General features: G+C 36.5%; 2 protein-coding genes across 2 annotated transcripts; one reads left to right on the forward strand and one right to left on the reverse strand.

Moving 5' to 3' along the window:
• Positions 1-2,288: 2,288 nt before the first annotated feature.
• On the reverse strand, positions 2,289-10,276 carry THAP5 (THAP domain containing 5). Its single transcript, XM_019418115.2, has 3 exons — positions 10,055-10,276; positions 6,070-6,262; positions 2,289-5,578 (listed from the first exon to the last, which is right to left on the reverse strand). The coding sequence occupies exons 1-3, from the start codon at positions 10,132-10,134 to the stop codon at positions 4,670-4,672; spliced, it is 1,182 nt and encodes a 393-aa protein (XP_019273660.1). The 5' UTR covers positions 10,135-10,276; the 3' UTR covers positions 2,289-4,669.
• A 153-nt stretch (positions 10,277-10,429) lies between these two features.
• Positions 10,430-15,011, forward strand: DNAJB9 (DnaJ heat shock protein family (Hsp40) member B9). The gene is made up of 3 exons (XM_019418117.2): positions 10,430-10,674; positions 12,310-12,536; positions 13,519-15,011. The coding sequence occupies exons 2-3, from the start codon at positions 12,320-12,322 to the stop codon at positions 13,968-13,970; spliced, it is 669 nt and encodes a 222-aa protein (XP_019273662.1). The 5' UTR covers positions 10,430-10,674; positions 12,310-12,319; the 3' UTR covers positions 13,971-15,011.
• Positions 15,012-15,321: the final 310 nt, after the last annotated feature.

Raw genomic sequence — 15,321 nt, forward strand, 5'->3', positions numbered from 1 at the left:
TTCTCTGTATTTACTATTAATTCAACTCTAAATTCTACCCCAGTCAGTTATTCCATCAATTTTTATCTTCTTGAAGAACTCCCTGAGCCTTCTGCCCTACTCTAATTTGGACTGGTGGTCAGGCTATTAAATTGGGACCTCCCTTAACTACCAACTTGGGATTCTCTCTGCTTCTCTCTCAGTTTGAATTTCCTTTTTCCTATTTCTAATGTCGGGATCAATTGAATGATAAAATATCATCACAGGTATAATTTTATAAGACAGGCCATTCTCTTAATTTTCTTTTACAGCCTTGTTTCCCTAGGATGCATTTTCCAATAGCTGCCTTAGAAAAGAGAGGATGCTATATTTTGAGACTTTGGATACAGGATTTGATCTTGGAAACCTTTTTCTCATAATTTTCAAATCATTGATCTCTTGTCTTGCTTCCAGTGTAGCCATTCAGAAGTTTGAAGCTGTCCTATTCTTGACCCTTTGTGGATTTTTTCTTGATGAAGTAAGATCCTCTTTTTGTGTCTAAAGTTTTGATTTTTAAAAATGATGTGCCTCGGTGTGTCCCTAATATCACACTTTAAATTACTAGGGTTCTTTTTAATACTCCTTTTTAAAGATGTATTGTTAGGGGGCCCGGGTGGCTCACTCAGTTGAGTGTCGCGACTTCAGCTCAGGTTCTGATCTCACAGCTCCTGAGTTGGAGCCCCGTGTCGGGCTCTGTGCTGACAGCTCAGAGCCTGGAGCCTGTTTCAGATTCATCTCCCTGTCTCTCTTTCCCAACCCACTCGCATTCTGTCTGTCTCAGAAATAAACATTAAAAAATTTCTTAAATAAATAAAAATGTATTGTTTTTGTTTTCAGGTATACAATATACATCTCTTTTTAGCAAGAGTATTAAGTATAGTTTGGTTCTTTCCCCTAACTCTTCTTCTACTTAACAGTATTTTCTCTAAATTGCTGTTTTGTACTTATTTTAGTTGCTATCTCTAATACAATTGACTGTCAACTGTCAGCAGGACACTGATGAGAAACTCTTCACTCGGGGATGAGCCATGTCCATAAGCTTTACTGTAGAGCAATGATTCTCAACTTTTGCTGTATAGGAGAATCACCTGGGAAAAATTTTAAACCACAGATACTCAGGTTTTATACCTAACTGAATCAGATTGAGTAATGAAACATTTTAAAACCTCTCGAGTGATTTTGATGCAGTGAAGGGTTAAGAATCACTACTGAAGAGTGACTTAGCTGGACCCAGCTGGAACTCCCAATGTGAAATCTTGTTTCATCATCACGAGTTTGTCAAATTCCCAAGAGAAAATTAAAAGGTTTAAGTTTGGTTGCCACAGTTCTGGGAACTGAATATATGTTAGAGGCTAGGTTGGAGCTCACTATTCAGCTTTCACTTAATGATACAAATTTTCACTATAAACTTTCACTTAATACCTCTTTTTCAGTACGGTATAGGGATACCCATGATCTTTTCTGAAGAATTTGTTTTGTCCTCTCCAGAGAATAAACTTGCAAACCTTTGAATTTAGGAAAGGGACACCTGCCAAGCTGTGTGAGGACTACTGCTTGTTAATATCAATTCTATTCTTTTAAAAAAACATGTCTTCACACCTCTTCCTCCAATTCCAGAGATACCTGTTGACTCCAATTACTGTCTTTCAGGACTCTGTGATACAAACTGAGTTGCTTTTTGGCTTCTTCACATTTTCTAGAGCCTCTCCATGTGGCTTTGGCTTTTCCAGTATGGTATCAGGGTAATCACATATTTTAGAGGGCATCTAGCATTCGAAGAGATACTGTTCCAAAGAAGTAAAAGCTGCCAACCCAATTAAGGGCTAAGTTTGGAACTGGCTGCATGGCTTTCACTGTATTCTATTGGTCAAAGCATTCACATAGCCCACCAGATTAAGAAAGGTAGAGAAATAAATTTCACCTCTTGATAAGGGAGTGGTAAGGTCACAGTGTAGGAAAGAATATAGAATGAGATATATTCTATAGCCATACTTGGACTTACTTCCTTTTTAATTATATAGGATAGAAAACAGAAAATATTTGAGTGGGGATAGTCTACCACACACACACACACACACACACACACACACACACACACAATTCAGAGATGGCATAGCAGATAATTGGTAAACTGTATTGTCCACTGGAGACATGGAATGTTTCTACGATTATGTAAAGACCTATAACTTTCCCTAAACATTCTAAGGTATCAAGGACCCATTCTGTTAAGAAGGTTCTTGATTTTAAGTGACAAGAATCAAGTAGGCAAATTCAAAATGTTCATCCAAACATTTATTGAGTGAATATTACATTGTCAAAGAAATAAGTGATTAATGAAAATTCTGCTTTATAAAGCTTGCAATCTGGTCAAAAAACAGCCATAAATATCATGAAGTAAAAAAGTATACAGCAAACGCTGTTATGGTGTTATAAAATGAAGCCCCGTAGGAGCAGAGAGAAAACAATTTTGACTGGAAAAAAGGAGATGGAATTCAATCAAATTGCAATTTTGACTGGTTAAATTTCAGGAAGAAAGTCACCTCTATATTTGGAAAATGCTAAATAAGTAGTGCAGCTAGAACACATGATGAAGCCAATCACATAGGATCACATATAGTAACAAGTTTGGTTTTATTCTATAGGTATTCAAGAGTAATTTCAGATTTCTGAGTTGGGAAAGTTAAGTAGTGGGTGGATGCTATAGTTAGATCTATAGTTGAAGTAAAAAGCTGACAGAATCCATAATGATATGGAAGGGATTAAAAATATGGCAAGATTAGCTAAGAGATTGCTATAATAATGCAAGTAAGAAATAAAATTCATCAGAATCCCCAAATATATTTAGAAGTTAACAGGTTGGAAACATCCCGAATTGAATATAGGCAGGCCAAGAAAATATCTTAAATATTTATAATTTATTAAATTTAAAGAAATACAATGAGTTTAAATTATTCCTGAGTAAACTACAACTTCAAACAAATGGAAAATAACTACAATATACACAGTTAAAAACAGAGTTGAAACATTACTTCATAATGACTTATCAAGGTTATTTTCATCTATACTATTTTTATTAAAGTACTGTAAAAATGAAATATAAGAATACTTAAAGGTAACCATATTAATTCTACCAATTATCTGCACACAATTTATGAAAAAATTTAAACTTTTTTCTTTTTTTCTCCCATGAGCACATAAGGACATGTCTAAATCAACTTTTTGTATTTAGCAGACACATATTTATATAATACCAATTAACTTTATCAGCTTAAAAAAACTAAAATGTGGTCAGAAACAATCACCGTGAATTTACAAAACAATTAGTATACTATTTGCTGTGCAGTCAACTAATATTTATTGAGCACCTCCTATCTTCCAGGACCAAAAACATGCTACCTCAAGAATTCTCAAAATCTTTCTTGAATAGTATTTTTTACTTAAAAAAAAAAAAAAAATGAAAAAAATATGAATCACACTGATCAGAACTTGCTCAATACCACCATCAGTAACATTTTAATTATGTGAAGTGACAATTTTACAAGATCTTTTTTGTTTTCACATTTCTGTTGTTCCCATTAAGTCTTTGCTTTCACATTTTAAAAAATTCATATGGATATAAGCAGTATTTTTATTTATATCACCATTTCTCTACTTGCCTAAGAACATCACCAAATATCTATAATTTCTTATGTATTTTAATAAAATATATGTAAGTGGGCATGTAGAATATTAAGTACTACTCTATCATTCTGGAATTTAATAATGACAAAAGCACACATTTTTAAAAGTTACACATTAAACAGATAAAAAGGTATGATTTCTAAAATAAAGTAATATATAGATTTTTAAAAATTAACCTCATTAAAACTTTTGGTTTGCAAATTATAACCTTAAATACAGAATGTTAAGATTAAGTGACTCTGTATTATGATGGTCAGCTACATATACGGTACTGAAATACATGTTCTTTGAAGTTTAAGGTACCTCTTCTATGAACTGGCTAAAGGATGGCTATTTTAGTTCAAGTGGATAAAATTATAAAGAGTACCTTCCTTTGTTACTACAGATTACTATATAGCCAAAACGTCACACACCACAGAATTTTGAGGATAATCCAATAGTTAATAACATCAAATGCTAGCCAATATCTATTATTACGTATTTATTACCTTATAGAAAATTTGTTCTATTAGAAGTACGTGAATAGAAAGGAAAAGAACTATAAACAGACTAGATTTAGGAAGTGCCCTTATTTTACAGATTACAGACTGATATTCAATAGTAACTTGCCCAAGTCATAAGCTAATAGTAGAACCAGGACTGATACCAGAGTCTATTTCTCTTCTGGATCCCTTTCACCATATCCATGCTCTCCCATTTTATGAATCATATTACCATATTATTTATTCACTCTATCTTAACTTTAATTTAGAAGATTACCAAATAGTGAAACTTTTTCTCTACAGCCCAACAACTCTCTAGTTTTTCCCAAAAATGAACATTATAAGAACAGGATACAGTTCATAATATTAGAACACTTAGCTTCATTAAGATGAGAACTTTATACAGGAAAAAAGTTCACTTTACATATAATTTGGTTTGGCTGCAAAAAGCTTATATGAAAGTCACAGCTTTAAAACCTCTTAACACTCTATATCATAGTAACTTCATATGTTGTGAAGTGGTTTTCTATAATCTTGACATTTTCTTCAGATAGCCAGTTTTCTTGTTTTAGCTGCCTTATAAGAGCTTCCAAAGACTTCAATCTTCCAAGAGTCTGTTGTTCTTGTAGTTCAAGAAGAGTTATTTTTGAATGTAGTTTAGAGACTTTCTGCCAGAGATGTTCCTTATTTATATCTTGTCTGCAGTAAGAATGTTCAATTTGTAAAACTTCTGTCTCATAGTCTACATCCTTATATAAGGAGTCTTCAACGTCTAGATCTTCCATTTCCACAGTTTCTTTTTGAGCAGGTACAAAAGAATCAATCGTAGGTTTGGAATTTTCTGTGGGTACAAAAATGGCAATAACAGATTCTTTATTTGTATTTAATTCTTCAACTGTTTGAGTAATTGTACTGAGTAAGAATGGACTTTCCTGTGCTGACTTTATTTCCACAGAATTATTTGTAAAGTTTGCATTAGCAAGATGATTCGTAGTGATTTCGAGTACTTCTTGGGTTTCCAAAGATGGTTGAATATCTTCTGAATTTGAAGTTGTCAAAGTAATAGTTGTAGAATTGAGATTCTCAAAAGATGTGTGAAAACCACCTATGTTTTGGGTAACTGATGTTTCCAAGGTAGATGCTGGTTTTCCAGTATCTTGTTTAATCAGATTAAGAGTTAATATGTTATTTTGTATACCTTCTGTTTTTGCAGCTGGTGGCTTCACCAAGGTAGAAGAATTAAGTAATTCTGTGTGTTCAGGGAGAATATCTGTATTAACTGTATTTTTCTTTAGCTCATTTGATGCAAATGATTCTTGTGACTTGGCTTTTAGGCATACTTCTTTCTCATCATCTAATTTTTTCTTCTGAGATATTTTTTTGGAAGGGTCTTTTTCCTAGAAAATAATATTTTCAAATTCTAAAGATGTCCTCACTAACCTTATTCTCTTATTAGTCAGTGCTGAATATTTAATTATAAATTGGCCAAGCAAATTTATGCAGTTAAAAAAAGTTCTAAGCACATAACAACTCAAATTACTTCAAAGTGTTTTTTATAAAGTATTAAGCACATTCAATATATGATGGAAATATTTCAGATCACTCAAAGACCAGTAACAAAATCTTAGATCACTATCTTATGTCAATAACTTAATGATTTATGCACATGTTATCTTTGGTTCTTAAGGTATGCTTCACAATGGTTTAATTTTTTTTTTTTTTAATTATCATACTTTTAGTAAAAGCATAAATTAGTTCTTCCTTTTTCTCAAGCATCTGTTTCCCCAGCAGTTATCTTTCCCTCTCCCTCCCTTAACCTCATTACCTGCGACCCTGCAACCTACCACCCTGCATTATCCCCCTCTCCCCTATGCTCTGCCTCCAATACCTGATTATCTTCAGGCAAAGAAAATATTGTTGGAATTGCAGTTTGTTTCAAATATCGAATACCCCATCTGATGTCAAGAGAGTCAGGAGTAAAATGGTCACTACACAGGAACTGGTATTTACTGGGAACCCATGAATCACGTTTCATATTCTTTAACCATTTTTCAAGTCTTTCTTTGTCATGTAGAGGAAACCTGAAATTAAAAAAGGAAAACTTTGCTATATTTTTACAATTTTGCCAAGTTTCAGGACTGCATACATAGGGTAACCTATGCACTGAGTGCTGCAAAAGCAAGGCAACAGTCCCTACCATGTAAGAGCATCTTTGTGATAATTACTACATCCCCTCTCGAGGAAAGATGAGTAAGCTCTAAGACATGTAGCCAAAGCTTTTGAGAAGACTGGCTGGTAAAACAGAACTCAGAGTCTCTTCAAGTAAAATATGTGTGTTCCAACAAAGGATAAAATCTACTCATATTTTCTGTGGATTATATTATATTTTTATTTCGTTGTATATTTTGCCTAGAACTGGGAAAGAGCTTGGCATAAACTACAAAGTCCTATCCAAATGTATTCTATACTGATACTATCTATATACTAATAAGTCAAATGGTGTCTTTTCTATATTTCAAGGGAGTATTTAACTTTAGGCCCTTATTAATATTAACATTTTTTAAAAAAAAGTTAGTTCAAGTAAGTGATTTAGTTGACAATGAATACTATATTTTATAAAAGTACTAATATTCCATGCCCTTTACCAGAATCAGCCTCAAGTCTATCCATACATAATTTAGTCTACTATTTCTAAACTTATATGACCAATAAACTAAGAACCCTAAAATTCAAGTTATGAAAGAAAACTGACACAAGAACTAAAAATGTTGTAAAGAACAGGCTCATATTTTATTTTATTTATTTATTTATTTATTTATTTAAAAAAAAATTTTTTTTTTAACATTTATTTATTTTTGAGACAGAGAGAGACAGAGCATGAACAGGGGAGGGGCAGAGAGAGAGGGGGACACAGAATCCGAAGCAGGCTCCAGGCTCTGAGTTGTCAGCACAGAGCCCGACGCGGGGCTCGAACTCACGGACCACGAGATCATGACCTGAGCCGAAGTCGGCCGCTTAACCGACCGAGCCACCCAGGCGCCCCTGAACAGACTCATATTTTATAACATGAAATTGAAATCAAAGAGAAAAGACAGAGAAAAGTAAGACAGTTCTTTTTTGTGCTGTTCCTGGGCTGAAAATAACCTCTGTTTAGAGTTGGTGCTAACATAATGAAATGTGTGTTATAGGCAAAATTAGGCTAATGACAGAATCTGAGAGAAAACTTTTCCTACCAATCTAAATAGGTTTCAGTTAAACTCCATTAAACAAAAGTTAACAGTAATTCATATTTCAATGATTTTATGAGAAGTCTCAATTCTTATTTTTAAAAAATAGTAACGACATAAGGTTTCTTATATAGAAAGCAGCAATTATACATTCCCTCTCAATCCCAACCATTTAGGTTATGCTTTGTAATAGCATGCCTCCCCCTGCACCCCTGCAAATATTGATAACTTTAGAAGATGCTAAGGAGGGGTGCCTGGTGGCTCAGTCAGTTGAGCATCCGACTTCAGCTCAGGTCACGATCTCGCAGTTGACGAGTTTGAGCCTGGCGTCGGGCTCTGTGCTGACAGCTCAGAACCTGGAGCCTGCTTCGGATTCTGTGTCTGCCTCTCTCTCTGTCCCTCCCCCACTCATGTTCTGTCTCTCTCTGTCTCAAAAATAAAGATAAACATTAAAATAAAAAAATTTTTAGAAGATGCTAAGGAAAAGGAGTCTGGGTACTTTGTAGGAAACAATTTTTAACCCAGGTACCCTTATATGGAATAATCAGATGATCTACCTTTGTAAGTTCTTACCATAGATACAATATTCATACATGGCTTGAAAAACTTTTAACCTTGCATGTATCAGTAATTTAGATTGTAAGTATAACACACATAACCAGAAAAGACATTTAAAGGCAAAAATAATTTTCTTTTCAGAAGACCTAAATTCTGTTAGCCATAGGTAAGTTCATACTTTTTCTGCTACATCTAAAAAGGGAATATGCCTTTTACAATATTTTTAAATGTCATTTTATGTATAAGCACACTGTTTGCAGATTTCTATTGTACCTATACTAAGTTACCAAACTAAAAAAAAAAAAATAAATAAATAATTTAAAAAAATCAGTTTGTGCATATCCTCATTAGTAACTGGACTGCAATACTTTCTCAGCAGGTAAATCTCTAAGAAATCTCCTGGAATAGGTTTCCTGAACAACTTCGTATCTTTACAGTGTGGTTCAATTTGCTCAGTAATTTTGTTTCAATGCCATATTAATCCCCCAAAAAGTATAAAATAATCACAGTATAAACTGAATATTATATACACACGTAAACTGAATTATCAAATTAGTATACAGTAGAGCTTATTACAGTGTTAGCATTAACAAATTCAATTCTTCAAGTTTGGTGCTATTAGGGGACTAAAACTAATTCAATTTTTATTTTTCAGACTACATATGGAAATAAAAAACATAAAAAACCCACTTGCAGTAAATTCATAATTGGAGGAAAAAAATCTTTACAATTGACCTCCTCTGGCATTATTATTTTTCCCTCCTTAAAAACAGTAACTATGGAAAGATTAACTTAAAAGAATTTGGAGTCTGGCATTATTCCCCCTAAATCCAAGGCCAAATAAATCTGGGAAATATGAGGCTAAATCAAGTTTAACATGATTTTTTGCTACAAACCTCAGAGTCACAGCTATTGATAACTAACAACTCCTCTCAAAAATCACTCTGCATCTTGTGGGCTACGGGTGGGAGACAATCCTGGAAATATTGCCATATGTAAGTTATTTTGGGTTACCAGGGTTTTTTGGGGGGTTTTTTTGTTTGTTTTTTTTTTCCATTAGTTAAGATCATGGAAAGCAACTGTATCCACGAACACAGAGTTTCTGGTTTAAAGTAAAACAGGCTTCAAAAAATAGCTGGTGAAAATCTACAAGAGTAAAAGAGGACCAGGTTAGAGCTAAACGAATTATTTTTACAAACAAGAAAAAAAGGAAACAAAATATTGCAAATACGTTGATTCTCACATATATTAAGCACGTACTGACTGTCAAGTGCAGCTTTACCTATTTACACACAAAGTGTGAAGTAGGTACAATTAATAACTCCACGGGTGAGAGATCTCAGGCACAGAGAGTTCAAACTTTGCAGAAGGTCATTCAGCTACAGAGTAGGGGAGCCAGGTTGTGAACCTACTAAGTCTGGCTTTGGAGCTTGGACTCCGAGTTACTACTGCTTCCCTCTTCTTCTGAATAAAAACGAACACTTCTGTGGGTTCACGGAAATATTTCGTGGCAGTAGTAGTTTGGAACAACACTTAGCCTGTTGTCTGTACGAATGAAGAGTCTACAGAGCCCTGAGCAGGGCACAGGTTGTAATTCTGGCTTTGTCACAGAACTTCAAGGTAACCTACTTTCTGAAGGGCCTTAGTTTCGTCGGGAGAAGACGGACTTAAGAACATCTATGCAACCTAACTCACAGAAGGTGTAAATTAACTGTGAATGCAACGTCCCACTTGGCGGGTTTGATGTGTGCCTTAAGTGGTGGTTAACGTCGTACAATAAAATGAGATCAGGTGAGGTGGGGAAACGCTCGGAAATCCACGGAGCACCGCCCAAACTCTACTGTTTTAGGGGGCTATTTAACACCCAAAAAGGCCCCTATATGCCTCGCCACCAGCCCAGTGTCCTAGCCCAGGGCATTTCTAGGTAAACTCAACTCGACCCTTAACATCCTCCTCCCGCGCAGTGAAGAGCCACGCCCGGAGAGCCGAGGACGAATTTCCAGATAACCCCAAACCGTGGCTACAACGGCCACAGGACAGTGGCCCAAAGACAAGGCGTCTGACGCTTCTGCTCGAAGGACAACTTACGGATAAAAACTCAGCTTCCGGTCCTTACTGTTTCGTCCCCGACGGTTCTTACAGCAAATCGCTGCGCAATAGCGAGGCATCGCTCGGGTGCGGCCCAGAAGGCCCAGGCCGACGAGGGGCGCTGGCGGAACCTCCTTGCCAAGGTGGGGCCGCCAAGTCCAGGCCGTCCGAGGCCACCGCGCCTGCGCCGGAATAGGCCGAGAGGAAAGACGCTGCAATCGTCGACTCACTTCCGCTTCTTCAGGCTTCAGCACGGCCCTTTCTGGAGGTTGGGGCCGGAAGTGACGCACCGGCTGAGCGGCAACAACAGTTTTCCACGTGCGCGTAGGGCGCCAGGGTCAGGTGGGGAAGCGGGAGCCAATAGGGAAGCGTTTCGTGTAGGTCTTCTCCTGAGGTGGCGGAGCCAGTAGCGGCCGCTGGCCAGTGGGGAGCGGGCTGAGAGGGGTCGCGGCGGCGGCGGCGGCAGGCGGAGCGTCAGGTCGGTGTGCAACCGGCAGTGGGGCGCCCGCCGGCTAGGGGAGGCCGTGGAGACCTGGGCGAACGGCCGGGCCGAGCAGCTGTGCGGAGACGGTCGTCAGTCTCCCGGCGCCTCTGCTCTGTTGAGCAGCAGCAGTCGGAGGGTGAGGATGTGGGGAGAGGCCGGGAGGTCGCGGGGAGGGGTGTTTAGAGTGTCCCCAGGGCTTCGGCCGGTCTTTGTAGACTGACCTCTCGGTGGTCGCCACGGTCGTCGCGAGCGCTTCAGGCTGCCTGGTGTTCTTGAGGGACGAGGAAAAAGGAGATGACCGAACCACAGAATAGGGCGTTTTGTGTTTTGGGTTGGCCGCTGGCTTTTTCGGGCGTCGGACAGCTCTTCCCAGGGCTGGCCTCCGGGCCGCGGACAGCCGCGAGGGCGGTGCCTGGACGGACGGGACGCGTATGGGGTCGTCTTGGGGTAAGGGCTGGACAGTGCAGCCCAACCGCCCACCGGCTCTGGGGAGTAAGGCCCAGGCTGCTGTCCGATGGGTCCCTCTTGGGAAGGAGAAGTATGATACAAAAGTCGGTCTCCTAAAAAAAGTGTCAGATACTAAACTGTGGAGTATCCTTCATTAAACCAGTAATATGTGCCTCCCTGTCAGTTTCAGACCCACCCTCTGACTAGGGAAGTACCTGCAGTCTTTGTGGCGTCCGCAGTACTCCCTCTGCGTTCTTTAGACGGTCGTACTTGATCCTCGGTGCCCGTGACTATGAGTAACTCTCTGGAAAGGAGGAATCCATCTGCTAATTACGCTCAGAAAATGCCACAGGAGAGAAAGGCAGGCAGTTTCCACAAACCGTACTGTCTTTCGTCAGCCTTGTAATGTCATCATAGGTTATTAAGAACTCCTGTAGTAGAGTTCAAAAAACAGGGTCACATTCGTTTTGAATCCCAAGTCATTAAATCTATACTACCCAGAATTCTAAGCTGAATTCTAATGTAAAACTTCTTTTAAGGTTAGAGAGATATTTTAATGACTACTGAGAAGTTTGAAAATAACTAGCTTATCCAAAGTAAAGACTAAGACAGTTCGTTTTTCTGGTAGCCTTAGGAGAAATGTTAAATTCTGTTAATTACAAGTTTTTAACAAAACCCATTTTTCTGTTAAATATTTGGGATGTTACAATTAAAAAATCATTACATTCTACTGTATTGTCAATGCTATTATGATGAGATTTTCCTATTTGCAATACTTGGCTCACCTTGCCAAAACGAAGGCTGAAGTTGGTACATTCTTAGGAAGGGAAGATTATCAATTCAGACCTACTGGGCTGTTTACCTTGGTAATGTACTTTTTCTGTGAAGTTAAATACTTTTATTTTTAATCCTTTTAGAATATGAATTTTTGAAAGGGAAATTGACATCCTTTGAAAAATTACTTGGATTTCCCACCCTTTTTACAATGTTTGCAAATGATGAATCTTCAATATTAACTGGCAAAAATCAGTTATTGAGTATTTTTGTGTCTACTCTGTGTATGACCAGAGTATTAGTGGAAAGGTAAAGCAAAGGAGATTTTTTCCCACTTTGGTTGAATTATATTTGCCTTCAAGAAGATTACAACCAATGTAGGGGTAATAAAACCTGTAAACTGAAATAACATGGAAACAAGTACAAGATACTATATGCTTAACAGTTTTAATACTGCAGGAAGTATAGCTTGTATCCTAAAAGTTCACTGGGTTTCATTTTAAAAAATCTTAACGTTAGCTCCATGGATAATTTTTTTTTTCTTTTTTAGGATATTAAAAATGGCTACTCCCCAGTCAGTTTTCGTCTTTGCAATCTGCATTTTAATGATAACGGAATTAATTTTGGCCTCCAAAAGTTACTATGATATCTTAGGTGTGCCAAAATCAGCATCAGAGCGCCAAATCAAGAAAGCTTTTCACAAGTTGGCCATGAAGTACCATCCTGACAAAAATAAGAGCCCTGATGCTGAAGCAAAATTCAGAGAGATTGCAGAAGGTAAGTAAATGACTGTCTCTGAGGCCTCACAGATATTAACTAGTAAAGGAGAATGATAGCTAAGAAGTGTATGTATTTGGAGATACTGTGGAGGTGGGTGGCAGAGAGGGATCTACATTTAAATAAAGGGAGATTCTTGAGACTATTTTCTTATGATAAGTACTTTGATTCCTGGATGGATGGATAAATGGTAGTATGCATTTTTATTGACATATAGATCTTAAAATGTTGATAATGTATTACTTCTTTCTTTTATTGTTTATGAAGTAGCTTATTGTTTACATGTTAAAAGGAATTTTAGGTTCCCAAAACTTATAAGCTAACCTATGAAACATGGTTTTTACTAAGTATGGAGATTAAATATAAAAATATTAAGTGTAAAAAGTTTAAATAGATTTTGAAATGTGGGTTTTTTCTTCATATATGTTTAAAAACGACATTTGTCTTTAAAGAAAAAATATGAAACAAATTTTAGCTTAAGACTAGCCCTGAAACAAGTTGCACTGAACATATGGTAATTAATGGTGGATGGGGGTAATTGAATAGACAGTTGGAATTAAACATTTACTTCAACTAGTAAGGAAGTGAGAAATCTTAATTCTTCTAAATATAACTAATTAAAGTTATATTGAGCCATTAAGTTATTTAATACAAGAATAGTTTTACCCAAATAATATGAAAAATAACTAATTGTTACCCATATGCTTACCTTTAAGTAATGGTAGCATTCATTTAACAAATATTTATTGGATATTTATTGGGGGCAGGCATATGCTAACGGCCGATACTGTACAGTGAACAAGACAAAGGCCCTGCCTATTGTAACTTTCATTTTACCTTTTTCCTACGTTTATAATGTTTTGGTTTTATTGATGGTATGATATTCTTCCCTAAAATAGAGAATTGAATTCACTTATTTGAAGAGGTTGGGTTATATGTAATTTTGATTACCTTCAGTTACTAATATTTTTATTTCCTTTAGCATATGAAACACTCTCAGATGCTAACAGGCGAAAAGAGTATGATACACTTGGACACAGTGCTTTTACTAATGGTAAAGGACAAAGAGCTAACGGAAGCCCTTTTGAGCAATCATTTAACTTTAATTTTGATGATTTATTTAAAGACTTTGGATTTTTTGGTCAAAACCAAAACACTCGGTCCAAGAAGCCTTTTGAAAATCACTTCCAGACACGCCAGGATGGTTCCAGTAGACAAAGACATCATTTCCAGGAGTTTTCTTTTGGAGGTGGACTGTTTGATGACATGTTTGAAGATATGGAGAAAATGTTTTCTTTTAGTGGTTTTGACACCACCAATCGGCACACAGTACAGACTGAAAATAGATTCCATGGATCTAGCAAGCACTGCAGGACTGTCACACAACGAAGAGGAAATATGGTTACTACATACACTGACTGTTCAGGACAGTAGTTCACTGTTTGTCCTCACTAAATCCAACTAGTTGACTCTTCAATATCTTTGATGCAAAACAGTTTTCTGTGAACTATTTTGACAAGTGCATGATTTCACTTAACTTGATATAGATATTAAATGTATTTAAATGGTTTTTGAAAATTCAGCAACATTCAGTTAGAGAAATAGATAATTATTAATTTTCCTGATTAGGAAACATTCTTTTAAAAAAAAACAAAAGATATTATAATTCTGCCTGGTCTTTCTTTCTCTACTTGCCCTTGGGCTTACTTGCGTGGCCAGTTTTATTACCAAGAAAAGATTGAGTTTGCCTGATACGTATTTAAAAGTTAAACTTTAAAACTTACTGTAGATTTAAATTTGTGAACTTCAGTGGTTTTTGCAGTGAAACCTTTGCTAATTTAAAGTTGCATGCTCTGCAGCATCTCTGATTTGGGTTGCTAAATGTACATGAAACTGCAATTGAGTCACTCAACAAAGGATAATAGTATCTTTCCACTGAAAGTTTCAGAAAGTCACGGTTTAATATTTACCACAGAACCATACCTTTCTGTAGTAAAATTGGAGTAAGGGAAATGATTGTATTGCTTATAGCCATTTAGGCTGAAAGACAGTTGAAAACTTTTGAAATATTGCCAAGACATTGTTACATGTTTGGTCCCTGGCTAATGATTTTGTAGTGTTGAAATCATAGCTCATTTACACATCTTTTCACATTTCTCTTAGTCGTTGGCGCGCTAGGTCTTCTATGGATTTATGTATCTCTTGTGTGTGGCTCCTCTTCTTTGCACTCATCTTTATCTAGAGATTGACTAATACCTCATTCTGTTGATACAGCCAGTAATTTCTGTGCAAACTTATTATGTGCAATATTTTTAAATCCTAAGAAACGTGTGCTTTTGTTTTCATTTGACTTCTTTAGTTCTGCACTTTTTGCATTCTACTCCATATGAGTATTAATCCTATGGATACATTAAAACTAGTAAATGTCTCATAAAACATTGTGTGTGAGTGAGAGAAATATAATATTTACAATATAACGTCAGTTGTCACTTTATTGTTAAGTTTATTCTGTAGTCTGGAGCTATGGAGGATATATAAACAATGGGGCTGCTTATGCTGACCATAGACCATATTCCAGAAATTATTTTTGACCTGAAACCCTGAAAAACTCTTACTTTCTTATCATCCTTCCCTCACAAGTTTTTGTAGTTTAAAGATTTTGTTAATTATGATTTTGATGTATTTGCTTGCTAGGAGCAAGTATTCTTTCCTCTTTAGGCCTGATTGGGAAAAAGAGATTTTACATAAAGCTATATTTGTTAATAATTGTCTTTAATTTTCAAAC

Source organism: Panthera pardus, unplaced genomic scaffold, assembly GCF_024362965.1.
Source record: "Panthera pardus isolate Hobbes unplaced genomic scaffold, ASM2436296v1 HiC_scaffold_8, whole genome shotgun sequence".
Lineage (NCBI taxonomy): Eukaryota > Metazoa > Chordata > Mammalia > Carnivora > Felidae > Panthera > Panthera pardus.

Excerpts from the sequence above, each read along its gene's own strand:
- THAP5 (XM_019418115.2), bottom strand. The coding sequence starts at position 10,134 with ATGCCTCGCTATTGCGCAGCGATTTGCTGTAAGAACCGTCGGGGACGA. Across the intron at positions 6,263-10,054 it reads CGGAAGCTGAGTTTTTATCC|GTTTCCTCTACATGACAAAG; the intron begins GTAAGTTGTCCT and ends TTTTAATTTCAG. Across the intron at positions 5,579-6,069 it reads CTTTGCCTGAAGATAATCAG|GAAAAAGACCCTTCCAAAAA; the intron begins GTATTGGAGGCA and ends ATTATTTTCTAG.
- DNAJB9 (XM_019418117.2), top strand. The coding sequence starts at position 12,320 with ATGGCTACTCCCCAGTCAGTTTTCGTCTTTGCAATCTGCATTTTAATG. Across the intron at positions 12,537-13,518 it reads ATTCAGAGAGATTGCAGAAG|CATATGAAACACTCTCAGAT; the intron begins GTAAGTAAATGA and ends TATTTCCTTTAG.